At 35.3% G+C, this 27,699-nt stretch overlaps 1 protein-coding gene across 4 annotated transcripts; it reads left to right on the top strand.

The window, feature by feature from the left end:
- The first annotated feature begins 54 nt into the window (after positions 1 to 54).
- DIS3 (DIS3 homolog, exosome endoribonuclease and 3'-5' exoribonuclease) lies at positions 55 to 27,444 on the top strand. 4 transcript variants are annotated; one of them, XR_008994570.1, is made up of 22 exons: positions 56 to 395; positions 979 to 1,136; positions 3,074 to 3,267; positions 3,670 to 3,743; positions 8,499 to 8,666; positions 9,471 to 9,635; positions 10,745 to 10,858; positions 10,992 to 11,129; positions 11,710 to 11,856; positions 12,267 to 12,383; positions 12,629 to 12,730; positions 13,641 to 13,705; positions 13,790 to 13,874; positions 15,323 to 15,450; positions 17,943 to 18,029; positions 19,849 to 20,005; positions 21,300 to 21,514; positions 21,624 to 21,792; positions 21,922 to 22,080; positions 22,766 to 22,888; positions 23,500 to 23,924; positions 27,126 to 27,444. XR_008994570.1 is itself a non-coding variant. In XM_036893588.2 (22 exons), exons 4-22 carry the CDS (start codon positions 3,174 to 3,176, stop codon positions 23,584 to 23,586), a joined length of 2,394 nt encoding a protein of 797 aa, XP_036749483.2. In that variant the 5' UTR covers positions 150 to 395; positions 658 to 725; positions 979 to 1,136; positions 3,074 to 3,173; the 3' UTR covers positions 23,587 to 24,853. The 4 variants fall into 4 exon arrangements, 3 of the variants coding, with proteins under 3 accessions (XP_036749484.2, XP_036749482.2, XP_036749483.2); XM_036893588.2 differs by lacking the exon at positions 27,126 to 27,444 and adding an exon at positions 658 to 725 and having other exon boundaries at positions 150 to 395; positions 23,500 to 24,853; XM_036893589.2 differs by lacking the exons at positions 979 to 1,136; positions 27,126 to 27,444 and adding an exon at positions 658 to 725 and having other exon boundaries at positions 55 to 395; positions 23,500 to 24,853.
- The last annotated feature ends 255 nt before the right edge of the window (positions 27,445 to 27,699 follow it).

Genomic DNA, 27,699 nt, shown 5'->3' with positions numbered 1-27,699 from the left:
CCTCAGAGAGCCAATCAACGATAGTCTCGACGTTTCGCGCGAGAGGTGCTTCCAAAGTCCGGAAAGGGGCTGACCTTCGGGTAAGGTATCGTGCAACAGGGCCGTTAGCTTGACGCTTTTCGCCGGACGAGCGCTGTAGGGGTTGGCATTCCGCACGGTGAGGCAAGATGCTGAAGTCCAAGACTTTCCTGAAAAAGACGCGAGCGGGCGGCGTGATGAAGATCGTGCGGGAGCACTACCTGCGGGACGACATCGGCTGCGGTGCGCCCGGGTGCGTGGCTTGCGGCCGTGCACACGAGGGGCCGGTCCTGGAGCCGCAGCCGCTGGATCCGATGAGCAGCCTGTGCCCCCAGCCGCACTACTTGCTGCCCGATACCAACGTGCTACTGCACCAGGTGCGCCGGCGGGCGATCTGACTGCGGATCATGCGGCCCCAGCGGTAGGAAGGGTTTGGCAGAGCAGGAAACAGGCCCAAGGAGGGCGTCTTCGGCAATACCACGTTCTTAGGGAGAGGGAAAGCCCGTTGGGACCCACGCCTCCTTTACCCCAGGCCGAGGTTCTTTTCCTTGAACTGTTCTTTTTTTTTTTCGAGTTCTTGAAGTAATGAAGATTTAAGATACGATAATTTTCTAACTCCTGGTGTCTCTTCTGCCTTAGATTTTAAGTGTCTGGAGGCCGGGGACCTGGGCTTCTGTGGCCTCCAGCTTGCGACCCCCAGGCAGCTTGTAAGTGCCTACGAACGAAAACTATGTGGGCCATTTCTTTATTAATGAACTTAATGCGAAGTTTTGTAATTAGTGTGTTTACATTTGCTCTTCTCTAATAGGCCTGGAGAGTTTTCTGCAGTAAAAGCTCCTTAGTTTGATATATTTAGTGTTTTTTAAACCGACAGGGGTTTATGTTCGTCAGAACGTAACATTTACAAATGAACATAGGAAAAATTAACTTTCTCTTTTTTATTCTTTTCTTTTTTTGAAGATTGATGTTCTTGAGGACCCAGCCATCAGGAATGTAATTGTGCTGCAAACAGTCCTTCAAGAAGTAAGAAATCGGAGTGCTCCAGTATATAAACGAATTCGAGATGTGACTAACAACCAGGAGAAGCATTTCTATACCTTCACTAATGAGCACCATAGGTAAGGGGGTAAATTATGTTAATTACCAGAAAAGCAATAGAGATAACTAAATTTTGGGATGGGCTTCTGACAGTAATTCATTATCAGAAGATGCACAGGTTTCATACTTACAGGATATTATTTGGTTTTTATGCAGTAAGACCTAGAACGAAGGTCTCTATACTCTTGGGATACAGTAGATACTTTTATTTCCAAAATGTTTGTATTTTAAATTTGTTTTAACATGGGTCGAAATAGAGTCTTAGAAGATGAGATTTGCTTAGGTTTCTGGATACCTAATTATATGCATAATTAGCAAAGACTCGTAAAATGGAAGAGTTTGTGAAGGAGAGGTTTAAAAATACAAAGATTTATTCTTAATGAGCTTTTAAAAGTCAAACTAATACCTTATAACTGATCACGAGAAGATAAGGCTAAGAAATAGAATTCTTTGTCGTTTTAGGTTCACAGCCTTTGAACATAATGTGGGGTTTTAGAAAATATGGTATCTCAATTTCTCATGTTACATAAATAGTCTATGATGAGTCCTAGTATACTTTTATTAGATTAGGTCAGGCTTCTCAGCTTTGGTACTATTGACATTTTGGACTGGAAAATTCTTTGTGGTGGGCTGGCTGTCTTACACATAGTAAGATATTTAGCAGCATCCCTGGCCTTGCCCACTAGATGCCAATAGCAGCCCTGCTCCCTGGCATTCATAGAGTTGTAACAACCCAGAAACCAAGAAGGTCTCCACACTTTGTCAAATGTTCCCTGGGGCAAAAGCTCCCCTGGTTGAGAAACCACTGGATTGGACAGAATTCTGGTGATGAAATTCTACTGGAATATACGTATTTAAAAATTAATTTCTCAGTTTTCTCCTTTTTCTTCTTACAGCCTAAATTTTAAAATTGTTCTTGTAAAGAACATGTGAAGCACTTGTAAACTTCTTATTCCTTGCTCCTCTTGAAATCCAGAAACAGGAACTTCAGTTGGTTTTCAGTGCAGAAGACCAGCTTTTTCTGGAGCGTAGTCATCAGATTCTTAATCAGAGGTTAGCATTTTGTTAGCTTAAGTGCAGTGAATGAAGTTTAGCAATGCTGGAGTTGGCAAGAAGAATCTTAGGACATTTGGGCAAATTTCATCTATGATTCTGTTACTCATGTCATGCTAAAACCAATTAGAAAATTGACTATCTTTTATAAGCTTAAGGCATTAGCAGATACATTTAATGGTGAGGTATAGAATAATTCTAGAGACTGTTAATATAAATAAGTGAAATTCTAAAATTAAGTGTGTTATCTTGAAGCTCTAGAGGTTATTATACTGAACTTTGTTATTGTACTTAAATTTGGCTTTGAAAAACAGATTTAAAGAAGTAAATGTGCTGTTATTTTGGGAGATTCAGAGTTGTTATACTCAGAAGGAATATGCAGTCATATGTTCCTGGTCTCTCAAGTCTCTAGACAGCCTCTGCCTTTAATGAGCAATGACCATTAATAACATAATGTATATTTAATGATTACAAAGCATTTGATCATAAGTATTCTAGTTCTATTTGTAGCTTTCAGGAATTACTGTTAATCTACAGTTTGAATGAAATCTCATTATCAGACTTACAAAATTTTATTACACTTTTTTTTTCAACAAGCTATTTCTTATTTACCATCCCAACCTAAAATCTAAATTCTGATCTTGAGTTTTTCTTTTCATGAAATAAAATTCTTTTAGCCTTTTTATTGTTTCATAACTAACATGATTTTCTTTTCCAAGAAAATTGTTTTCTTGGAAACAACTATAAGGATCCTGTTCATTTCTTTTCTGAGGCATAAATCTGCATACATAAGAGAAAAACTATGCCACTGATATGGTGGTTATTAAGCATTTATGCCTTAAGACTTTTTACATATCCTTGCTTCTTTTCATTTTTATTTCTTTTTATATTTCCTTACATTTAGAGAAACTTACGTAGAACAAGAACAGGGAGAAAATGCTAATGACAGGAATGATAGAGCCATTCGAGTAGCAGCAAAATGGTACAATGAACATTTCAAGAAAATGTCAGCAGAGAATCAGCTACAAGTTATCTTCATAACAAATGATAGACAAAACAAGGAAAAAGCCATAGAAGAAGGAATACCAGCTTTCACTTGTAAGTCTAAATGAAGACGCTGTTAATTTTTATATGCATTTGTAAATATGAGTTATTATCAGACCCTTGGTCAGATGTTCATTTGACTATTTAATGCTTTTGTATTATTATATAACTTCATATGATATTTTTGCCTTCAATTTCTCAGCATTTCTAAACCAAGTGAGTTGTGCCCAGCAGCTGTTAATTTCCCCACTACCATTTGGAATTGACTTAGCAGTAAAAGTGCATAGATTATTTGACCCACTGTTGCTTAGGTATTACCACATACTGGTTTTTTTCCTCCAAAAAAATTTTAAAAATTGACAGACATAGTATCACAAACAAGATTATCCATGTTGTTTCTTATCTAAGAGAGAAAACACTCTGAATTTATCAAAAACAACAAAATTTATTTTTCAGGTGAAGAATACATAAAAAGCCTAACTGGTAATCCTGAACTCATAGATCGTCTTGCTTGTTTGTCTGAAGAAGGGGTATGTTTGAGCTTGTTGAATTTGTTTTTGAAAAATGAAAATATTAAAAGGGCCACTTTGGGATATGAGAGTTAGTTATAAGATTTAAAAATTGGAATATTGGTGGGTAAGCTGCAATTGGGTTATAAACAAGAGTGGCTTATCAAAATGCCATTCCTAAGACTTGACTTTGTAAAATAGCACTGTTCACTGACATATTCTCAGCAACTTGAGGAGGGCCTGGCACTTGGTGGCATATTTGTTTGATGTGTAAGATATCCAGGCTGGTTTGTGAATAAGGAGTAGGTATTGGACAAATAAAGAAGTGGGGACACTGCACACACAGATGGTAAAGCTATAACATAAATCCTAAAGGAGAAGGGGAGGGAGTGGAGAGTTAGAATGGGGGCCAGATATTGAAGACTAGAATTTATTCTGTAGTCAGGAATTTTTTAATTGTCTTACCCTCAAGGACTGCTATGAAGAGAAGATAGTAGGTAGGATTCTGGGCTCCCTCCCTTATGATGGCAGGCTAAAAGAAATTAAGGGTTAAAACAATGTGCCAATAGAAGAAAAGATCAGAAATGTTATTTATATGGAAGACCACTCTTAATTTTGTTTTGTGAGTTGCTGCCTTTTATCAGCAGCAAGACAAGAGGCAGGGAAGTGAGTAAAGGGGTCACTGCAGTATTAGACTCGAGAACCCATACTAGGGCAGCCATTAAACCTTGAGAGCCCTCAGTGCCATGGATGTAAAAGTGTGTTTAGCAGTAATGACTTCACAGGGTTGCAATGAGGATTAAATGTGTTTTGCCAATGGGTTTCAGCCCCGGGCAAGTTCACTATGGATTCAATGTGACCAAAAAATATAACAGTAGAATGTTCTTGGGGTGAAAGAGTTATTCCCAACTTTATTTCTGCGGAGCAGGTCAATCACTAAAATCCCGTTCACTCAGAGCAAGTCTGCATGCAGCAAGCCAGTCTTTACTTCAGGGCCTCTCTGTATATACAGCCGTCCTCTGGGCCTCTCTGCACAGTCGTCCTGCACAGCTGTCCTCTGGGCCTCTGTCCTCAGAGCTGCCACCACTCCAGCCTCTGCTCTGCTCTCCTGCAGCCTTGCAGCCATGCCAACATGTCGCGCCCAGAGCACTGGGCAGAGCTCTTTATATAGAGTCAGCAGCAATGTATTGCCCACAGGTGTGTAGTGAGCTAGTCAACCAGGGCCAAGTAAGAATCCTGGCCACAGGAACTCTCATTTTATCTACAAATTAGATAGTAACAGTAGTAATAATAAACTTTTTATTCACAGGCACATAGCTATGGTAAATGTAAATGGTAGCTATTTTATTATAGAACTATGCTTTATATAACAGAATGTTAGACATATCCACTCTTTACAGCATTTTCCCCATTTCTGCTTGTCTTTGATCAGCTACTTTACAAAACTAAAAGGAAGTGAGAAAGTGAAAGTTGGGCTTTTTTGGAATGCAGCTTTAGTAGGACTATCCTAATATGTAGCCACTAGTTGGATGTGGCTGTTGAAATTTAATTCAGATTAAATATTCAGTTTCTCAGTTGCTCTATCCACCTTTCAAATTCTTAAAGGCCACTTGGGCCCAGTTGGGGATTTACTATCATATTGCAGATCACAAAAGTAATACTTGCTTCATCACAGTTGTTTCAGATAGCACTGGTCTAGGAGGAGAAATAAGACGTAGTCTAACATTGACAATACACAGTATTTGATCAGGTCGTGCGGGAGGGTCAAGTGTAGGATACAGCGAGGTTATGGTTCCACTGTAGCAATGGGCATTCCTGAAGTTTACTGTGGCATGCAAAGTCATGTGATAAAGCCACAGGGCTTACGGGAAAATTTGTGTTTGGGGAACACTAACAAACTTCATCAAGTGCTGGAAAGAGGGTTATCTAGATTTGGACAGAAAGTTGTTCCATCAGGTGAAGATAGTGTGGCTCATAAAACACACAGTGATCTGAGGTAACTAATAGATATTTGAGGGGGGGGGTGTTTTGTGGATTCCTATGCAGTTTGGTTCAGCTGGATACAGTTTTCTACATTCACCTGGTATTTTTAATATGTTGATCGCATTGTGTAACACATTTGTGTTTTCAAAACAAGCATTGTAGGGGAAGTGACTCTACTTAGTAAGGGCACCTAACCCAGATTTGGGATGTCAAGTTTTGTTTTTTCGATGTTGTAAAATAAAGCTACTACTTTATTAAAGGAGTTATTTTACACAATGTGAATGTCAGTATAATCAGAGTTGTAAAAAAATTTTTATAACAAGGATAGACTGATTTCCAAATCAGAGCCAACTGTACACTTACACAGAATTGTCTTTGTATGAATCAGCCCAAAAGGCAAAAGCATAAAAATGATTGTTAACGTAGTCCCTTTATTTTTGCTGGTCAACAGTTTGTTAGGAAAGCAGCTGTACATTTGTTACCTAAGGTCTGAGACAGTAGGAGAATTAAAGGTGTCGCAATTTCACCTATAAACAATGTTATGCCTGAACATCAGTCAGTTCTGGAGGAACTGGAGTGTTAGGATGCATGCTTTCCAAGTGCTGCTTGAAGGTCTTAAAGGCTGGCATTTGTGTCCTACAGACAGAATGTGTATATATTAAGGCAGCTGTGGCAGCAGCCTCTTGGTCACATCCTTGTTTTTTCCTTTGTCTAGGCTGCTTTTTGGCATTTTTCTCCTGGCATTTTTCAAGGCTTCCCAGTAGAAGTACTGTCTAAGCTGAGATGTGAAACAAGTTAACTAAGCAAATTTCCTTTGAGACAGGGTTGTTTTAGCTGTATTAGGTAAGTGAGTTAACCAAGTGATAAGTACGGGAAGAGCATCTCATGCAGAGGAAACAAGAAGTTCAGAGGCCCTGAGGTTAGAGTAAGTTGGCAAGGTGAGACATCTAAAAGTGTGGCTGGGATGGAGTAAGCAAGCGAGAAAATGTTAGGAATGAACTCACAAATGTAGCACCTCAGGTAGGATATAAAAAGTCATGGGCAATAAGTTGGATATTAGTCCATGAGTGCCTACCAGACAGCTGCTGAGTGGGAGAATAGTAAGATCCACCTGGCTTCTCTAAGAAGACTAACTTAAGAAGCAAGGTCCTCCAGTTATGAAGACATTTTAGTGCTCCCTGGGAGACAAGACAGCAAATTGAGCATGGTAGTATGAGGTAAGGTAGTGAAGAGTAGTCAGGTACTGGGTATATTTTGTAAGTTAGATGTTTTAGGACTTGGTGGTGGATTGGATGGGGCTATGAGGGAAAATGGATGAACCTAAGTGTTCTAGCTAAGCATCTAGGTGAATAATATTGCCCTTGGGCATTCTAGTGTTCAGAAGTCAGAAACATGAGGGGGATCAGCAAATGGGATAAAAGAGGAAAACCAGGTCAGGGTGAAGTTCTTGGAAGCCAAGTACTTAAAATGTTTCAAAGGTGAGGGTGTTATCTGTGTCAAATGTTGCTAAGTCAAATTAGTGAGCACTGTTGATTGGATTAAGCATTATGACAGTTTTGGGGAAATTACCCAGAGTAGTTTTGATGGTAGGGAGGCAGAAGTCTGACTAGAATAGGTGAAAAAATGGGTAGAGAGAAAGTATGGTGGTATAACACTTTGAGTGGTATGATCAGAAGTAGAGAAATGAAGTGGTAGTTGAAGAGCAAGAGCAATCAAGTTTTTGGGTTTTTTGTTTGTTTTTAGGTGGGAGGGAATGACACAGGAGTAAATGTAGGTAAGGTAAAGGGTCTATAGCTGAATCTAGGGACACTTTACATTTGGAGACCAGGAAAAAATTGGCAGAGGAAACTAAAGAGGAGTGCCAGTGCAGTAGGACAAGCCAAACACAGGATGATGTGGCTTCTAAAGTATCTCACAGAAGGAAAGGTCATTTTAAAAAACTTGGCCAAGATCACTGAGAATGGAGCACTGAATTTGCTAAGACAATGTATCATTAGTGACCTTGACAGTAATGGTTTAAGTTGTCTGAGTATGAAACTTGATTTGTAGGTGGGTTCCTGTGGGAATGCATATGAAGAAGTAGATACGCAGCAATTACAGACAATACTTCTGTGCTATTTTATTGTGAAGTGGAGCAGAGGATCGGGCCAGTGTCTGGGAGGGGCAGTTAGAGAGTTAAACAAAACAGGAGGAGAAGGTATAAAGTAATCAGTCTCCCTGGAAGGTGGAAAATTGTGGAAAGTGAAGAAGGAAATCCCAGGAGCCCAGCAGTCAGGATTTTGGATGTTGAGGTCTCTCAGAGTCCTGACAGGTGTTGTGGTAGAGCTGAAGCAGCTTCCAGCCTACCTGTATCTTACATCCTTAGCTATTTAAAGTAGCCAAAATAAACACAGTTTTTCTTACACTTCCATTAACTAAGTCTTTTCATCGAATTGAGGCTTCAGATTACATTTTTTTTACCAAAGCTCTCCCTGCAACACACACACACAATCACTTGACTACACACCTTCATTCTGGGAGGCCTGGGGTGGGGTAGAGAGTTTGCAGTTTTTTTAATGACATACATCTGTGGCTAAACATCTAACCATGATGCAGTGGAAATAAATATTTGTACGTTGCCCTAAGATGGAAAGCATTTTTATGGTCACTGTGCTGTATTCTCTGAAATTCAAAAGAGTTGTATATGCCATAATTTGGATGGTTTAAAAAAAAAAAACCTGATGGTGAAATAGTTATATGTTGAGATACAGGACACTTACCTACTAACTGCCTTTTGGGTTGTTTATTTCACAGAATGAAATAGAAAGTGGAAAAATAATATTTTCAGAGCACCTTCCCTTAAGTAAGCTACAGCAAGGCATAAAATCTGGTACATACCTTCAAGGAACATTTAGAGCCAGCAGGGAAAATTACTTAGAAGCTGCAGTATGGGTTCATGGAGACACTGAAGAAAACAAAGAGGCAAGTGTGTGCATAAATTCTTAAACACTAAAATACTTTCTCTTCATTCTTTCATAAGTGCTTAAAATTTTGTGTGAAAATATAAATTGTTTTATTCTCCCAGTTTATCAGATTGAAGGCAGTTATATGAGAGGTCATAGATAATAGTAGAATTAATCACTTTTTTAGAAAACTGCTTATTGGAGAACTTCCTATTAACCCACTTTTTTTTCCATGTTTATGCATTTTATTTTATTTTATTTTTTTCTATTAACCCACTTTTAAGAGAATAAAAATTGAATCAAATAAAAAATAGGATCCCTCTATTTTCTGTGTTATCACCAGTTACAGGAAATACTATTTACATAACATATAATTGTTCCCAAAATGCTTCATACACTTTAAAGTGAATAGCTGTCATTTCTTGGGTACTCGTTTGCCAGGTACTCCTCTAACTGTTTTGAAAGCTGCATTTCATTTAATCTTCAACCCTATCTAGAAAAGTAAGTATTCTTTTTCATTTTACTAATGAGGACCCTGAGTTTTAGAAAGATTAAGAAATTTCCTGGAGACTTCTGGTACAAATGTAAGAGTTAAGGTGGAGTCATGAACACAACCCATATTTTCTGGCCATGTGTTCTCTATTTGATGTTGACAAATTAAGAGGGTGGAGTAAAGGGACACTATAAAGGAAAAATTTAAAGAAGGAAAAATAGAGACACATAAACACATTCAGAATATATCTAAACTTCTGTTAGGTAACCTTCCCTTAATTATATTGCTATTAAAAATATCTGGGCACATGCCATTTGCTCTTTTACACAGGTAATGTTGCAAGGACTTAAAAATTTAAACCGAGCTATTCACGAAGATATTGTGGCTGTGGAGCTTCTTCCCAAGAATCAGTGGGTAGCACCATCTTCAGTGGTTTTACATGATGAAGGGCAAAATGAAGATGATGTGGAGAAAGAAGAGGAGAGAGTACACATGGTATGAAACCAAACAGGGTTTAAGTTTTGTCTGTGTAGCTGCGTATAATTTGGTAGTGTGTCAGCTTTAGAGAAAATTAAACAAGTTTTATTGCTTTCATATTGAAAAACATAGTTCCATTGGTTTAACACATTTCATAAACATGATTTTTTTTGCCAAGTGTTTAAGTAGTCTTCTTTTAAATGGTCTTATTTTGCTCCAATAGATTGGCTTAAATACACAAAGACTGTTAACTTGAGTATGGAACTTGAACTCTGTGACATTCAGGTCTGAATTAGTGAAGTTTAAGTAAATACAAATTTAAAATTTTCTGAAATGCTTTTATGTAATGTTAAAATTCCCTCAGTGTATTAGATGTTCTTCTGGGCCATTTTATGTGGGTCTGTTTAATTCCTTCTCTTACTCTATTTGTTCTGAATGTAATGCTTTTTCTTGTTTCTTATCAGAAGTCTACTTGATATGACTTATTTGTTCCCTGTTTTGGAATTACACAAATAATACAAACAGTTGGAATCCACCCGTTAGTAATTCTTTTTATATGAATTATATTCAGTGCTCTGCCATTTTACTATAACATTACCCTTGCAGAGTCCTGGCTGCTGAAGAATGTTAGAAGTAAAAATTTTGTACCTCTGCTATTTCTGATAAGATAGACTCCTTATTTGGGTTCTTATTTTGGATAAGGAAGAGCCTTTAAAGATCCATCTCTCCTTTTTTAATGAGTTAATAAATGCCACTCAGCTAATTAGTGCAAACTGGAATTAAAATCCTGGTCTATTAATTCCCAAAACCTGTGTGTTTGTGTTCGTTGGTAAACCCTCATATTAAAAACTGTTAAAAGAGTTGAGTTCTGACATATTTATTCAGTTATATTTATTTTTTTCTTTGTCTTCTGATTATTTCTGTAGTGCTTTATTATATGGAACTATTTCCATGGTTTGACTTGGCATATTCTTTTGTAGAATTTTGAAGCATCAGTATTCTGTAGTGTTATGTCATAATTTACTGCCTACAACTATTAATATCCATATTCACATTCTAATTTTGGAGGGAAATTATCTCATTGCAGAGGGAAAATAACAAGATTTTTTTTTTTTTTTAAATCTCAGCTTAAGACTGCTGTAAATGAAAAAATGTTAAAGCCTACAGGTAGAGTTGTAGGAATAATAAAAAGGTGTTGGAGACCATATTGTGGTATGCTTTCCAAGTCTGATATTAAGGAGGTAAGTAAGTAAAGAGCATTTTGTTGTTTAATTAAAAAATGACACATTTAGTGAAACAGAGCCCTCCCTTTGCCCTTATCACCAGACTTGTGTGTGTTTGTGTGTAAAACATTTTTTTCCTGATTTTCTTTAGTCAAGAAGACATCTCTTTACACCTGCTGATAAGAGAATCCCTAGAATTCGGATAGAAACCAGACAGGCTTCTATATTGGAAGGACGGAGAATTATTGTTGCTGTTGATGGTTGGCCCAGAAATTCCAGATATCCAAATGTAAACTTGAATTATTAATTTTCCTTTAGGATATTTAATTAAGAATTTGGGAACATAATTGCTTCTTTTAATGAAAACAGAATCTGCTTTTGTATAACATCCATACTGAAATATAGGAATATTTCACAAACTTATCTGTAAGTAGTGCATTCAATTTAAAAATGAATCTTATGATATTCCAGTGTAAATCATTTGGTTACTTCTACTCAAATTTTGTACCATATACCTTTTACTGATAATGACTACAAAAATGGTATTTGAGACCTAAGTTGATTCTGTTAAAAAAATTTAGAAGCTACTATATTTGAAGCAAATTTTAAATTCAATAGGTAATGGGAAATAAACATAATTTGTACATAACAACAGGGCTCTCAAGAAGTCTCCATCATAAATCACTTGAGAAGTCTTGTCATTTTCAACGTTGATTTACCAAGGGGTCATTTTTAAGAATAAATGTTAGGAATATTTAGAAATACTAAGGTGATATATAAGTGTTCAAGAATTTACTATTATAATGAAATACAAATTACCAAACAAAAAGCTGTAAATATACCTTTCTAATAAAGCCTTTTGATTTTAGGGACACTTTGTGAAAAATTTGGGTGAAGTTGGAGACAAAGAGACTGAAACAGAAGTTTTGTTACTTGAGCATGATGTTCCCCATCAGCCTTTTTCACAGGCTGTTCTTAGCTTTCTACCAAAGATGCCCTGGAGCATTACTGAAAAGGTAAGTTAAAAAGAATTCTTAGTGACTTTATAAATTACCATATCTAAATTAATTTGTTTGATTTCTTTATGTTTTGAAATATGTAGAAACCATACTCCTCCTCCCAAACATTAAGTTAGTACAGAACCCTCAGGTATTATAGAAATCATTTCCTTTACCAAAAGATAAATTTTTCTAGGGGACTGACACAAGCTTTGTCCAATTTTTTAACTTGGACCACAACTTACAAATCACAATGTGTGTCAAATTATCAAACAAGTTACCATTTGTTATCAATTATCAAATTATTGTTAAGAAATAAAGCTAAGTCATTTATCTGTATATATAGATATTGTTGATTTCATATGAGCTGTGTTGCATTTATACTACCAAAAAGGTGTTTCATTTCTCAATAACATGGCATCTTGTAGGACATGAAAAACCGAGAAGATCTGAGACATCTGTGTGTTTGTAGTGTGGACCCACCAGGATGTACCGATATAGATGATGCTCTACATTGTAGAGAACTTGAAAATGGAAATTTGGAGGTATTCATATTGTTATGATGTTCTTATCCAAATACAGTTCTGTTCCTTCTGACCCATTATAGAATTTGTGAGTTATTATTCATGCCTAGACAGTTGTAGTTAAGGCTAATGGGCATGTATCAAAAATTAAAAGTAAGTGTGTCTGAGTCCTCTTTCACTTTAGGTAAATTTTTTCTCTTTACAAATTCATTTGTGCTTTTACCCAATTTAGCATGTTGAAATCCTTTTATTTTTATCTTTTTAAGGTTGGTGTTCATATTGCTGATGTTAGTCATTTTATTAGGCCAGGAAATGCTTTGGATCAAGAATCAGCCAGAAGGGGAACAACTGTGTATCTTTGTGAAAAGGTAAGTATGTTAAATTTAAAATGGAATTTTGATGCATGCTTATGATTTTTGCATCATTTATTTTACTGGTAATAAAATCATCTGAGGTGTTTACAAAAGAAAGGTCATACTCAATATTTAGTGAAATATGAATAACATGTTAATTGTGTGTAGTTAAAATCATGGGCATTTTTGGATTCTTGAGCAGTCTGGAATATTACATGAATAAACATGTACATAGAATAAGGTGGCCTTCCATCTGTGAAAATATTAGTGTTTTTTGTTACTGAGTGACCCAAATAATAATATGATGCAATTAACATTAATTTTGTGGCATTTAACTTCTTACCTATGGGTAACTCGCATATTTTCTGTTTTTTTATAAAGTCAACCCATGAGTCTGTTAGAATTTACCATTTTTTCTTCAAGTATGCTCCCATAAACTTAGGAAAATTTTGGAGATAGAAGGGAAAGTTATGCTTAGTTTGTTATGATTCATTGTCCAAGTTCTTTCTTGTATCTTTTTTCCTAAAATTTAGTATCCCTCTTTTTCCAGTATGTTTAAAGCACCATGTAGTTTGTGTTAATCACTGGAGAAAGATCCAGTCATAGAGCTATTAGGGATTATTATATCTGTATCTACTACAGAGTTATTACACAGACCAGAGATTTCAAACTTTCAGAGTTTAACCAGGTGGCTAGGTTAGAGGACTTAACCATAGATCCACTGACTGAAGTCCAGTATTTTTTTCACTGCTTTCCTGTGTATAACTGTGTATAATTACTTTTCTAGAAATAGACTTATTTCACATTTTCTGAGTTCTATTCACAAAGACCTTTATTTCTTACTAAATTTAGTGCTATATGAGAATAAAACCTCAAATCAAGGGTATAACTAAGTAATCTGTGACTGCTTTTTTGTTTGTTCCAGAGAATTGATATGGTTCCAGAATTGCTGAGCTCTAACTTATGTTCCTTAAGATGTAATGTTGACAGGTATTTATGCATGTTTCTTCATAAGAACATAGTTTACTACTTTAACTGATTTCTATTAAAAATACTGCTTATCTTCCCCCATAGGTTGGCATTTTCATGTATTTGGGAAATGAACGACAATGCTGAAATCTTAAAAACCAGATTTACCAAAAGTGTGATTAATTCAAAGGTTAGTTTCATATTGTTTAAAATCTTTGGTACTTTCAACAGTGTTCTACATTGTTTGGAGACGGTTAGGTTTGCTAAGAAATCTTTCCCCAGTGTGGCAGCAAAATCTTGTGTATTTCAGTTACCTGTTTAATTCTTGATGTTACTTAGAAATGATTTTATGTGGCAGTTGTGTGTATACATAAGAAGACCAAATAGATGACTTTCTTCCTAACTCAGGAACCCCAGTATTTAATGTTGTCCCATCTTATAACTGTTTGGTATTTTGAAATTGGTATGTACACCATCCTCTTGCTCCTCACCCTTTCTCATAAAAATGATATTATAAGTCATAGTTGAATTCCAGGAAAACTAATTTGAAATCTGTGTTCAGACAGAATGGAGCCATACTGTCTGTGTCATTTTTTTCCTTTTTTTGGAAATCTCCTCGATTCCTTTATGTTCTCATTTGTGCCCTGAATCTTCCTCTGAGATTTGCCAGAGCAAACCCCTTTTCTTACAATGATCCATTTTCCATATTTCCCTACATTTTTTCTCCCTTTAACATCATTCTTTCTATTGTAATCAACTAGTGGTTGGAAAGAAAGCAGAGCTAGACTGACATACAAGTGATATGTGAATGAGTTGAGCCTTCCCCAATTTGTATTTTTAAATAGGATAAGTTTATAATTCTCCCAGACCTGGTCAGTATAACAAGATTATGTATATACATATATAAAAAAACAACAGTAAACCTGTAACACACATTGTTAGAAGGGGAACACTTAACCTATAATAGATAAGTTGGTTCCCCCAAGACTCTGATCTGGCCCACATCATCTGTCTTAAACTATTCTTGATTTTTACTTGTGAAGTTACTTTTTCTTTTTTTTTAAATTAGCTAAAAAAATGGTAGTTTTCCATGAGAAGTAAAATAGGAACAGAAGCACTGTTTGTATGTTTAGATTGTAATTGGAAATTACTTTAAATCTTTTCTACTATGATCTGTCCTATTTTTAGATAATTAATTTTGGATATTTAATAGATTGCCTGTAAAACATACCTAGACTACTAGAATGTTCTTAATTATTTGTTGGTAAGAAAGTAATGATCATATGAAAAGGATTTCACTTCACAGTCATTATCAGAGAATAATCTTTTAATTTTATTTAACATTACCTAAGTATTTACATATTAACTATGAAGGTAATTGAAGTGTAAACAATTTATTTACTACCAGTACCACCATGTTATTTTGTATTAACATAAGTTTGCATATTGTACAATGCATCAGATAAGAGTTAATGAACCAGAAATCATAGGTGTGTAAAATAAATATTATAGCTAGAAATTTCTCTTTTGTTACTGATTTTCATTTTTCTGAGATCATAAATTTTATGTAGTAGAAATATGAGAACATAGGAAGCCAGTTTTTATAAGAGTTATATTAACATATGGTTTCCTTTTTAGGCTTCTCTTACATATGCTGAAGCTCAGATGAGAATTGATTCAGCAACCATGAACGACGATATTACCACAAGTTTGCGTGGACTAAATAAACTTGCTAAAATTTTGAAAAAAGGAAGAATAGAAAAAGGGTACATTTCAATTGTATCTATTAAGAAGTGTCTTAATTCACTTATCTTTGTATTAAGATAACTTCTAAACTCTTTAGAGTGTTGAATCATGGACAGTGATGAATTATTTAATATGCTGATGAAGACCTGCTTTTCTAGCTATGTTTTAAATATTAGCAACTTGATTCTGGACTCGTGTTCAGGAGTCTGTCCTTGTAATTTATTGTGCTAAAAATGGATATGGTTGATTGAAGAAATTGTAGGAAGGCAAGAGCTCCTTAAGACTTTTTACGTGGACTGTTTCGAGTTTTAATTAGGAATGCGTTTCCAGACTGAAAGTTCGTTTTCAGATGTTTAAATAAATATAGATGAAATTCTTGCACTTTAGAGTTGGGAGAGATTTTTGAGATTGCTTAATCCAATACCTTCATTTTTTGAATGACTCAAAGTTACATAGGAGCAGTCTTACCAAAAATCTGATAGCTAGTGGCAGATTCAATCTTTTGCTTAATATATCATGGAATTTGCCTAACTGCTAAGGTGTGAGATAAAGAGTATCCAAGTACTCAAACTTGTTAAAGTAGTTACATTTGGTTCTTAAAAGACAGCATCAATCATCAGAGTAAAGCAAGTACATGAGCCTTTCAGGTACTATTTTCTGGGTTCCTGTACCCATCCAGGTAGGGTCACAAGTGGTTATTAAAAGTATTTTTGTTGGAGAGTGCAAATTCTAGATCTGTGTTGTCTTATAAGATGTGTTCATTTAAATAAAATTCATTAAAATTAAAATTGATAATTCAGTTCCTGAGTCACACTAGCCCCATTTAAAGTGCTCAGTAGCCACATGTGGCTAGTGACTGCCGTATTGAACAGTGGATGGAGATCATTTCCAGCCTTGCAGAAGCCCCATTGAACACTGTTGTTCTAGGTAGTTCTGCTGAGCCACCCTTATCTCTTACTCATACCTCAGTTTTCTGGGACTTTTTCATATGATGATAAATATGAAACTTGAAACTGTGTAAGGATAACTTGGGTGCAGTAAAACCCAAGGAAACTGTTGCTCAAACTTGTCAGTTAGATGTAAATAAGAATAATATAATTAGTTTTTTTATAACATCAAACAACACATTTTTAAGCAAATACATTTGAAGGTTTACAGTATGCCAGGCATCAGAAGAAAGTTTGTGTAAAAATAATTTTTAGAAAGTTTTTTTTTAAAGGCAAAGTGAACAGAACACAAATTGAAACTGTATTCATTTTTGCAGTTTTAAAGTAAGATGGCAGTTTACATTTGTAACAGTCTCTTCATTAAGACAGAAAAGATATTTTTTAACTTAAGAAACTGTCTTTACTTTAAATTTTGTAAGTAGACAGTCATCTATTGGTAAGAAATATTGAATCTTCTCAGTCTTAGGGAAAATTGAGAAAAAAATCAGTAAAAATTAGTTATCTTTTATCTTTCTAAAGGATATGGCTTCTCTTAAATTATACCTATCTTATGTGTGATTTAAAAGATAATGTATCATGGATAGATGTAACATTTTAATGTTCTATGAAGAAAAAATCAAAATCTCACAAGTATACCTAGCTTTTTAGGTCAATATATATAAATAAGCACAGATTAAATCTAGTGTTGAACTTTTTTGTAAATATTGTAAATACTGCATGGCAAGAAGGAGTATTTGTTGAGATCCCTCTCTAGTATTCCTTTTGTAGTTCTTCTAATAAAGGTAAACAGTTGAGGACAAAAAGATGTGGAATCTCACTTAAGTTGCATCTCATATTACTTTTTTTTCCCTCCTTTTCTCTTTCCCATTCCCCTGATTGTCCAAGGTCACCAAGCCTCATCAAAATTGTTAGTTTTGGGTAGATTTGGAGCTGACTTGAATGTAGCATCAAGGTGTAAAGAAACATTAGACTTGTTGGAATTTGCTTTTCAAAGGAGAACTTGCAACTTATTAAATGAACCAGGCGTGTAAAGCACTTCGCTGTTAGCTGACATACAGCACTCCAGTATTAATGGCCATCAGTATTTGTAACATATTAGTGGTGGTAGTGTACCAGTCTCTTCTCCATTGGTTGAGTATGTGTGGAAGAACCTTTGGCACTCGTGTATCTTCTGATGTTACTAATCTCCGCGTGGCCGCTTCTGATTCCCTCTCTATCATCCCTCAGCCCGATACATTGCTTTCTGTAGTAAATGAAATACTGCTAGTTACCTTTATTTATGAAAGTGTTCACAAACACATGTAGCTTAGAAAAAAATCAAAATTTAGGTGCAGAGGATATCCAAATCATCAGAAGCGCAGAATATATTTTGTTGTGCTGCTATTGTCCTGTCCTTTTAAATGGATTTGAGATGTGTAAAATATTAAGCAATCTATTCAAATGGAACATAAAACTTAGCAGGTGGTCATAAAGCCTCCAGAAGAAAAACTCTTAGACACTTGCTATAATCATTTTCTATTTTGAAAGAATCACTTGATTAACGCAACTCTTTTATTTTTATTGAGGGCTTTGACCCTCTCTTCTCCAGAAGTTCGATTCCACATGGACAGTGAAACACATGATCCTATAGATCTGCAGACCAAGGAACTTAGGTATGAAATTTTTTTTATGGGCAGTAGATAAGATACTGATTTCAGATGTAATATCTAGAACACATGTTAATAAACAAAACATTTATATCAAAAATACCTATTTCTAGTAGGGTTATGATTTCTATACTTTTTTTGACTTGTGAAATACATTGAAAAGTATATATGATTTCACTTTTTAGTTTTTCTTATATAAAACTGAATTAAGTATTTTAATAGAAAAATTTCCAGTTTTGAAGTCGTTTGTCTTGTGTGATGTATTAGAATTTGACTGTAATAGTTATGGTAAGTAAGAGGATATGGCCCTGATAAATTTTGGAAGTATATAATATAGAATAGAATAGTGGTTGCTGTAGGATGGAATAGTGGTCAAGACCATGGGCTTTCAAGCCAGACTGCCTAGGTTTAGATCCTACTTCTCCCAGTAACTCCAGACTAGTTATTTGACCTCTCTGTGCCCCAATTCACTTGTCAGTGAAATGGAACTAAAATGGCGCCAACCTCATAGGGTGTTGTAAAGTGTATTCACACATTAGATACTGTTTTACTCTGATTGGTTAAAATTTAGGAAGTGAGGCTATTTTGGGTTAAATCGAAGTTAGGCCTCTTTTCCATGCCTCTTAACTGTATAAGGTTGTTCTGAAATATAATGTGCATTTATACTTTTCTAGTAGATAACCAGAGATTTGAAAAATGAGAGTATACTCAAGTTTGTTAGGTAGGACCAGTATGTCCTTATAACATTAGAACTAAAAATTTTTTAAAACCTTTGGAAGAACTTCTGTACAAATAAGTCTAATGTTAAGATGAACATTGAGCCCAATACTAAGAGCTTTTTTGAGGAAAATGTTGATTCTAGCTTTGCCAAAGTAGAACATCACTTATTTCTTCTTACCAAAAAGAAAAAAAAACACATTTCTAAGAGACTGTCCCTTAGTTTTAAAGGTAGGATTGGAGGTCTTCCAAATATTTTTAAAATAAGTATACTTAGAAATCTTCTCAAGAAGTTAGTAAGATGTTAAAAATGGAAACATGAATGAAAGATTAATAATGCATATTGATTGACTTGAAAGAAAGAAAGCACTATGTAAACTGAATGCAGATTATTTACTAACCTAAGTTTTAAATGGACATAGACTATATAGAATGAAAAACAGTATCAAATCAAGAGTTTTGAAGTCAGATTATGTGGGCTCGGATCATTACTTCTCATAACTGAGGTTGAGGTAGGGAATAACACACATCCTTAGTTTTCTCATCTGCAAAACAGGGCTATATGTGTATATATATGTGTGTGTGTGTGTATCAAAGTGTGTATAGCACTTACAGCACAAGATAATGGCCCATTATAGACACCCAAAATAGCTGTATGTATGTTGTTATTTTGGTGATTTCTTGGCTGAAGTTTTAATTTGTTAAACCAAAATTTGTATGACCTAAATAGCCTTTAATTCTTTGTATACTTTTTTTTGGTGGATTTACAGTTAAGTAAAAATCTCTTTGGACTCAGTAAAAGGAGGTTGATTTAGATTTTATATATTACTAGAGTTAGTAAAGCTTCTGTTTTTTTTAATGTAGTCTGTAAAGTCTCCTCCAGCCTACTTATTCATGTAGTAGATGCTTATTTAATAAGTGATTGTTAGAATACAAGCTGAGAAATGAAAGAGCCATAAGTCATTAAAACTAACATATGTAAACACACTTGAATGTTTTTACATAGGAATTATTTCCTGATCTTGGTAGAAAAAGCAGCCTATTAATAAATATGATATACAGAAGTCTCAGATTCTTTTTCTTTGTTTAATGATTTTTCCTTTGGCAGAGAGACAAATTCCATGGTGGAAGAATTTATGTTACTTGCCAATATCTCTGTTGCAAAAAAAATTCATGAAGAATTTTCTGAACATGCTCTGCTTCGAAAACATCCCGCTCCTCCTCCATCAAATTATGAAATTCTCGTTAAGGCAGCTAAATCCAAGGTAAGGCCCCCTAGTTTGGAAAATCATCTGTCTTTGTGTTATGATCTCTCTGTTGCACTGAATAATCTACATTCGTGTTTCCATGAAAGATTTGTTTGTGATGCAAAAATACACCAGTAGTTCTTTTGATTTAACAGAAAAATCATCTAACTTGGGTATAGTCACTTCTTCCCATGTTGAAATCATTTGCTTAATAAAATCCTTCATTGTTTTAAAGAGCACCCTATGCTAAAGCCAACTATTCCAGACTGTTATTTGCAGTATCCTGCAAATATTAAGCTCATACATAACTGCACCTTTAAACTTGTTCTTTATGTCTTTGTTATTCCATGGCACCTCTGAACTGCCTAATTTTTTTTTCTCTTTGTCTTCAACTCAGTTAAGCCCTTTTTATATAATGTTCCTAAGAAAGAAGTCCATTTATTGCATGCATGGGAAAAAGGAAAAGTATAGAAAGAGCACCATTTCCTCAGCCTTGTATACCTCTACCTCTGGTTTTAGTAGACTTTCATTGGGGTATAATACCCTTACCCTTGGTGTGATTATGTCTTCCATTGGTTTTCTGTGGGTCACTTGTTCAGGTCACATCTTTTCTGTTCAAAAGAGAGATGGAAGGAGTGTTGTGTTGGGTCTTAGGGCATTCTAGTTTTTTGGTTTTTCAGAACTTTATTGTGAGCCCTGTCATAACAGCATCAGCTTCTCCTGTGCTTTAAGGCTTACTCTGTAAATTGGGAGATTTTCTCTTACTGTCTTATTTCTTCCTACAACTTGGATAGAGAAGGGAGGATTTAAGTGTTTTGCCTCATCTCCCAAAGTAGAACAAAGCAACAAAGTTTAATGTGTTAGCACATTGAGTGAACTGCAGTGGTGAGTACAATTTTCTTTTGCTTTTGGTTTTTCCTTCTTTGAATGGAAGGAAAACACCTGCAGGGAAAAGTCTCCATACCTGCTTTTTCTTTGTCTACCCCAGCAGTGATGAGGCAAGCACAAAGTGCACTGAGAAACAGCTCCCCTGCTACCACCATCCTTTTCCCCCTTGATGCCTCATCAGAATGTTGGTACTTCAGAAGTACCTTTAAATGCATCCAGAAATTTTTAAGCTTTGATGTTGCACAAAATGATCATTACCTTTTATACATTTAATTTTAGTTCTTCTCTGTTAAGGATAGAAGGCACAAACACTTATTATCTGGTCAAAAACACTATTTGTTTATTCTGATTTGTTATATTTTGAAGATGTGGAACAGATTTTGAAATGTTTAATATGGTCTCTTTCCCTCCTCTTTATTCACAGAATTTGGAAATTAAAACTGATACAGCCAAGTCTTTGGCTGACTCTTTGGACCAGGCTGATTCTCCTACTTTCCCATATCTAAACACTCTGTTAAGAATATTAGCCACTCGCTGTATGATGCAAGCTGTGTACTTCTGCTCTGGAATGGATAATGATTTTCATCACTATGGTTTAGCGTCCCCGATATACACACATTTTACTTCACCCATCAGAAGGTACTGTATCCTTACAAAATTAAAGTAGATAGAAAATAGTTCATTTTGAATTTTAAAAACATTTTAATGCAAACATAGCATGATCCTTGTTTATCCCTCAAATATCTAGATACGCAGACATCATTGTTCATCGATTGTTGGCTGTGGCAATTGGGGCAGACTGCACTTATCCTGAGCTCACAGACAAACAGAAGCTTGCAGATTTATGTAAGAATCTCAATTTCCGGCACAAAATGGCTCAATATGCCCAACGTGCATCAGTGGCTTTTCATACCCAGGTATTTGCCTTCTATCAATAATGTTAGATGAAGTTTTATTTCATTTTAATTTAATTTCAAAATACATTGTTTTGTTAATTACAAAATATTTTAAGACAGTTCTTTAATAAGGTTTTTTTCATTTTACAGTTATTTTTCAAAAGTAAAGGAATAGTAAGTGAAGAAGCCTATATTCTGCTTGTAAGAAAGAATGCAATTGTGGTGTTAATTCCAAAGTATGGTTTAGAAGGTACAGTCTTTTTTGAAGAAAAGGACAAACCAAAGCCACGGCTTACTTATGATGATGAGGTACAGTATTTCTAGTATTTTTATTTTAGGGTTTTCTTTGGAGCAGGGGTATTGACCGTTTTTTCTTTGATGGGTAAAATTATTTTTCATCCCCCAGAGAATTTATGCTAAGTTTATTGTTTTAGTCAGTTTCTCACCTCAGTGAATCATCCCACATACAAACATTGTCCTTCATTTCTTTCTTTTATATCATGTAAAGATTTCCCCTCTAACAAAAACTTGAATTACGCTTTGCCCTAGGTGGACAGGTGGATGGAAGTAAAGGAATAAATGGCTACTTATACCTCAGAGAGAAAATTTTTAAGATCTATTTACAGTGTCTCTGATATACTCCTTTTCCCTAACCTTAGTAGAACTACAAAACAGGAAACTGCCAGCCATACCTTTGTGCTCCTTTACTAGACCAACAGTTTGCAAGTTAGTGGGGTGAGAACCCTGAGCTTAATGAGTGTGCATTGGGTCCATTTCATTGAAAAGAGGGAGTATGTACATAAATGGGGCATAGATACATAAGCCTACTAGATTAGTGGTTTTTGTTACATTGAACACCTAGATGCTTAGTAAATGCTAAAATGATTTTTAAATTTAAACTTTTAAGTTAATGTAGAAAATAAAATATAAAGAATTAGAACAAATCCTCATGTGTAAGAAAGCAGTTAAAAATAATAAAATATATTTTGTCTAGATACCTTCACTTAAAATAGAAGATACAGTGTTTCATATATTTGATAAAGTTAGAGTGAAAATCGTGTTAGACTCATCTAATCTTCAGCATCAGAAAATCCGAATGTCCCTGGTAGAACCACAGGTAAGACCAAACTTACACTGTCTATGTTAATGGAATAAACTGTACATATTTTGAGAAAGAGAGAGATATAGTCATAAGTTATTTCTATTTAATTATAGAATCCTGTGTGTGGAGGCCAAATTTTGCAATACAAATCTTGTTTCCTCCTTGATTTACCTAGGCCATGGGATCTCAGAAATCTGGGATTCTTCTGAGTTCCTTGCTACCAAAAGCAGAGCTCTTTGAGATCTCTTGCCTAGTCCTTTTTAACTTTTAAGTTTTGAAATCTGCACTTTTGAAGATAAAGTGTGTTTTATCTGATACTAGTTTTTAACTTTTGTTCTGCCCCACCCACACCTAAAAAGTCTTAAGATATCCACACCTTAAGAATTAAACACACATTTCCCAAATGACATGCTTTTCACCCATGGAGATCATGTCTGCCTTTTATGGTTCTGATCCACTATTACTTTGTTGTGAAATAATTCGTATGGAAAACCTTTGCCAGCCCCCTTTCCTCCTCTACCCCTACCTTTTAAACTTGAAAGTGTCCGTGGGAAAGGGAAGATGAGAACGAGATTTACTCCTTAAGCTTTTACTCACCTTGTTTTTCCCCATTTGTATCACTTTAGATACCAGGAATAAACATACCTGCTGATACTTCAAACATGGACACTTACGAGCCAAAGAGAAAGAAGAAGAAGCAGCTTGAAAAGTAGCTACAGTCAACAAAAACAACTTCCAAGCTTGGTTCCCTTTAAAAAAATGAAAAACAAAACACCTTGAAAGAACACCTCTAAACCTAAGAAGTGTGAGATAGACAGTTTGTTACTTTCAAGTCCATTTTAATAATTTTTTAAATTTGCATTTTTATTGAACTGTTGACTGTGCTGGACTGCCCATCGTACTACTTCATTTCTGGATTGAACAGAACTATTTATGCAGAAAAATTGAATTGAATATCACTTAAGTACTGTCAGGATAGCAACTTCAGGGATCTGTAAAGATCATTTAAGCGGAGCATTCATCTGCTCACTGAGGAACAGGTTAATTTTGTGTAAGTAATTTGATTATTTAATATTGACAGACAAACTATCATTTTTCTATGGAGGAAAATAAAACATTTTTAGAAGCCAGGAACGATCTATTTCTAAATCTTGAAAACTGTCAGTGTTTGGTATGGCAATTTTCAGATTTCAAGACAGTTAAGTCAAGATTTGTCGAAGATCAGTATTTAATCTCCTCTGCCATTTTTAATTTACCTGACAAACATGTTCTGTCAACTGTTAAAAAGCCTGCCTTTATTAGTGGTCCCTGAACAGCTGTGAATGTTTGGGGGTTAGATGTTGTAAGAAGGCAAGAATAGGATATTTTAATCTGAATAGAAAAAAAAAATTTTTTTTAATAACAAGTTAAAAGGATCATTGTGTGTGACCTTCAAATCTCTTTCCCAAAACTAAGGCAGTAGGGCTCAAAGAAAAGAACAGAGATGGTACTATGAATGTCTACATCATGTTATTTATAAAATAAAGTAGGTAATGGCTTTTTAAACTGCATCTGTATCAGATTCTATAGGAAAGGCGTAATTTTAAGTAAGGACTTATTAAGGGGAACAGATTGAAGTATTACAACTTGGTATGCCGGAGTGACTACTTCCCTTGTTAACCAGAAAGATTAGTAATGATTATTGCTTTCAAGAATATTTTGAGATAGTTACCTTTCAACATTTTACTTCGCTTATTCTTATTCTATACTTACAAAGTACAAGTCTTATCACCAATCAAGTAAACTATCTTTGTCTTAGGAAAACATCTGTATGTGGAGGCAGGACTTGTTTCAGTTGAAGGAAGATAGCTTTGAGTCCAAGAAATGGACTAAGGTGCAACACCAGGCACCTTGCACTAAGTGTAAGGTGCAACACTTAGGTTGCTTCCATATCTTGGCAATTGTAAATAATGCAGCAATAAACACAGAAGTTCATTTATCTTTTGGGATCAGAGATTTTGTTTTCTTCGGGTAAATTTCTAGAAGTGGAAATGCTGGGTCAAATGGTAGTTCTATATTTAGTTTTTTGAGGAACCTCCTTTTGTGGAGGACTAGACATTTTAGACTCTGTTGGTCAGTCTGTTACAACTATACTGCTCAACTGTTTTTGTTTTTTTTTATAGTCTTATTTTAGTTTCGAGTATACAATACAGTGGTTCAGCAGCTACCACCCATATTATTAAATCCTCACCCCAAATAGTGCAGCTGATTCTGTCCACATAGGAAGATGTTACAGAAGCATTGGTTTTATTCTCCATTGCTGTGCTGTCCCTGTGACCAACCTACATTATGATTGAGAGTTTTTGTGCCCCTTTATCCTCCTCACCCTGCCCACCCACCCACCCCCAACTCCTCCCCAGTGGTAACCACTAGTCCCTTCTCAATTTCTGTGAGTCTTCTGTTTTCTTTCCATTTTGCTTTGTTTTTATATTCCACAAATAAGTGAAATCATATGGTATTTGTCTTTCTCTGGCTGGCTTATTTCTGAGTAGTACCCTCTAGGTCCATCCACGTTGCAAATGGCAGGATTTCTTTTTATGGCTAAATAATGTTCTATTGTGTATATTTACCACATCATCTTTATCCATTCATCTCCTGATGAACACTTAGGTTGCTTCCATATCTTGGCAATTGTAAATAATGCAGCAATAAACACAGAAGTTCATTTATCTTTTGGGATCAGAGATTTTGTTTTCTTTGGGTAAATTTCTAGAAGTGGAAATGCTGGGTCAAATGGTATTTCTATATTTAGTTTTTTGAGGAACCTCCATACAGCTTTCCACAGTGGCTGCACCAGTTGACATTCTCACCAATAGTGTAAGAGGGTTCACTTTTCTTCACATCCTCAGCAGCATTTGTTCTTTCTTGTTTTTTTTTTTGATAGTGGCCATTCTGACTTGTGTGAGGTGATACCTCAATTGTGCTTTTGATTTGCATTTCCCTGGTTACTAACAGTGTGGAGCATCCTTTTATGTGCTTGTTGGCCATCTGGATTTCTTCTTTGGGGGAATGTCTGTTCAGGTCCTCTGCCCATTTTTTAATTGGGAATTTTTTTTGGTGTTGAGGTATATGAGCTCTTTATATATTTTGAATGTTAATCCCTTATCAGATAAATCAATTACAAATATATTCTCCCATGGAAGAATATAAATTGCCTTTTCTGCTGCTGGTGTCTTTGCTGTACAGAAGTTTTTTAGTTTGATGGAGTCCCACTTGATCATTTTTGCTGTTGTTTCCCTTGCCAAAGGAGATGTGTCCAGGAGAAAATTGCTCATGTTCTGTTCAAGAGATTTTTGCCTATGTTTTCTTCTAAGAGTTTTATGGTTTCATGTCTTACATTCAGATCTTTGATCCATTGAGTTTACTTTTGTGTGGTAGAGTTAGACAGTAATCCAGTTTCATTCTCTTGCATGTAGCCATCCAGTTTTCCCAGCACCAGTTATTGAAGAGGCTGTCATTTCCTCACTGTATATTCATGACTCCTATATCATATATTAATTGACTGTATATGTGTGGGTTTATATCTGGACTCCCTATTCTGTTCCCATTGATCTATGGATCTGTTCTTGTGCCAGTACCATATTTTGATTACTGTAGCTTTGTAGTAGAGCTTGAAGTCAGGGAGTATAATCCCCCCAACTTTGTTCTTTCTTCTCAGAATTGCTTTGGCTATTTGGGGTCTTTTGTGATTTCATGTAAATTTTAGAACTATTTGTTCTAGTTCATTGGAAAATGCTTTTGGTATTTTGATAGGGATTGCATTGAATCTGTAAATTCTTTGGGCAGGATAGTCATTTTGACAGCACTAATTCTTCCTACCCATGAGCACAGGATAGATTTCCACTTATATATGTCTTCTTTAATTTCTTTCATGAGTGTCTTAGAGTTTTCAGAATATAGGTTTTTCACTTCCTTGGTTAGGTTTAATCCTAGGTATTTTATTCTTTTAATGCAATTGTAAATGGAATTGTTTTCTTGATTTCTCTTTCTGCCAGTTCATTGTTAGTATATAGAAATGCAACAGATTTCTGTGTATTAATTTTCTATCCTGAAACTTTGCTGAATTTAGTTATTCCAGTAGTGTTTTGGTGGAGTCTTTAGGTTTTTCTATGTATAATATCATGTCATCTATAGATAGTGAGCTTAACTTCTTACTAATTTGCATGCCTTTTCTCTCTTTGTGTTGTCTGATTGCCATGGCTAGGGTCTCCAGTACTATGTTGAATAAAAGTGGTGAGATGTCCTTGTCTTGTTCCTGATCTTAGAGGAGAAGTTTTCAGCTTTCAGCTTTTCACCATTAAGTATGTTAGCTCTGAGCTAGTCATATATGGCCTTTACTGTATTGAGGTAGGTACCCTCTATAACCATTTTGAGAGTATGAATGGACATTGTATTTTGTCAAATGCTTTTTTGGCATCTGTTGAAATGATCGTGTAGTTTTTGTCCTTCTTTTTGTTAATTTAGTATGTAATACTGAGTTACGAATATTGTACCATCCTTGCACCCCTGGAATAAATCCCACTTGGTCATGATGGATGATCTTTTTGGTGTATTTTTTAATTTGGTTTGCTAATATATATGTATATATATTTTTTTGGTATCATCTACAATTACATGGAGAACATTATGTTGACTAGGCTCCCCCCTTCACCAAGTCCCCCCCACAAACCCCATTACAGTCACTGTCCATCAGTGTAATAAGATACTTAGAATCACTACATATTCTGTGTTGCACAGCTGTCCCTGTGCCCCCCCTCACATTATACATGCTAATCGTAATGCCCCCC

Source organism: Manis pentadactyla, chromosome 17 (genome assembly GCF_030020395.1).
Source record: "Manis pentadactyla isolate mManPen7 chromosome 17, mManPen7.hap1, whole genome shotgun sequence".
NCBI classification, from domain to species: domain Eukaryota; kingdom Metazoa; phylum Chordata; class Mammalia; order Pholidota; family Manidae; genus Manis; species Manis pentadactyla.
This window is presented reverse-complemented; position numbering and strand designations above follow the sequence as displayed.

What these genes read in the sequence shown, in the direction of transcription:
- DIS3 (XM_036893587.2), top strand. Translation starts at nt 168, where the DNA reads ATGCTGAAGTCCAAGACTTTCCTGAAAAAGACGCGAGCGGGCGGCGTG. An exon ending in CTGCAGACCAAGGAACTTAG is followed by an intron (nt 18,030 to 19,848) that starts GTATGAAATTTT and finishes TTCCTTTGGCAG; the next exon opens with AGAGACAAATTCCATGGTGG. An exon ending in TGTCCCTGGTAGAACCACAG is followed by an intron (nt 22,889 to 23,499) that starts GTAAGACCAAAC and finishes GTATCACTTTAG; the next exon opens with ATACCAGGAATAAACATACC.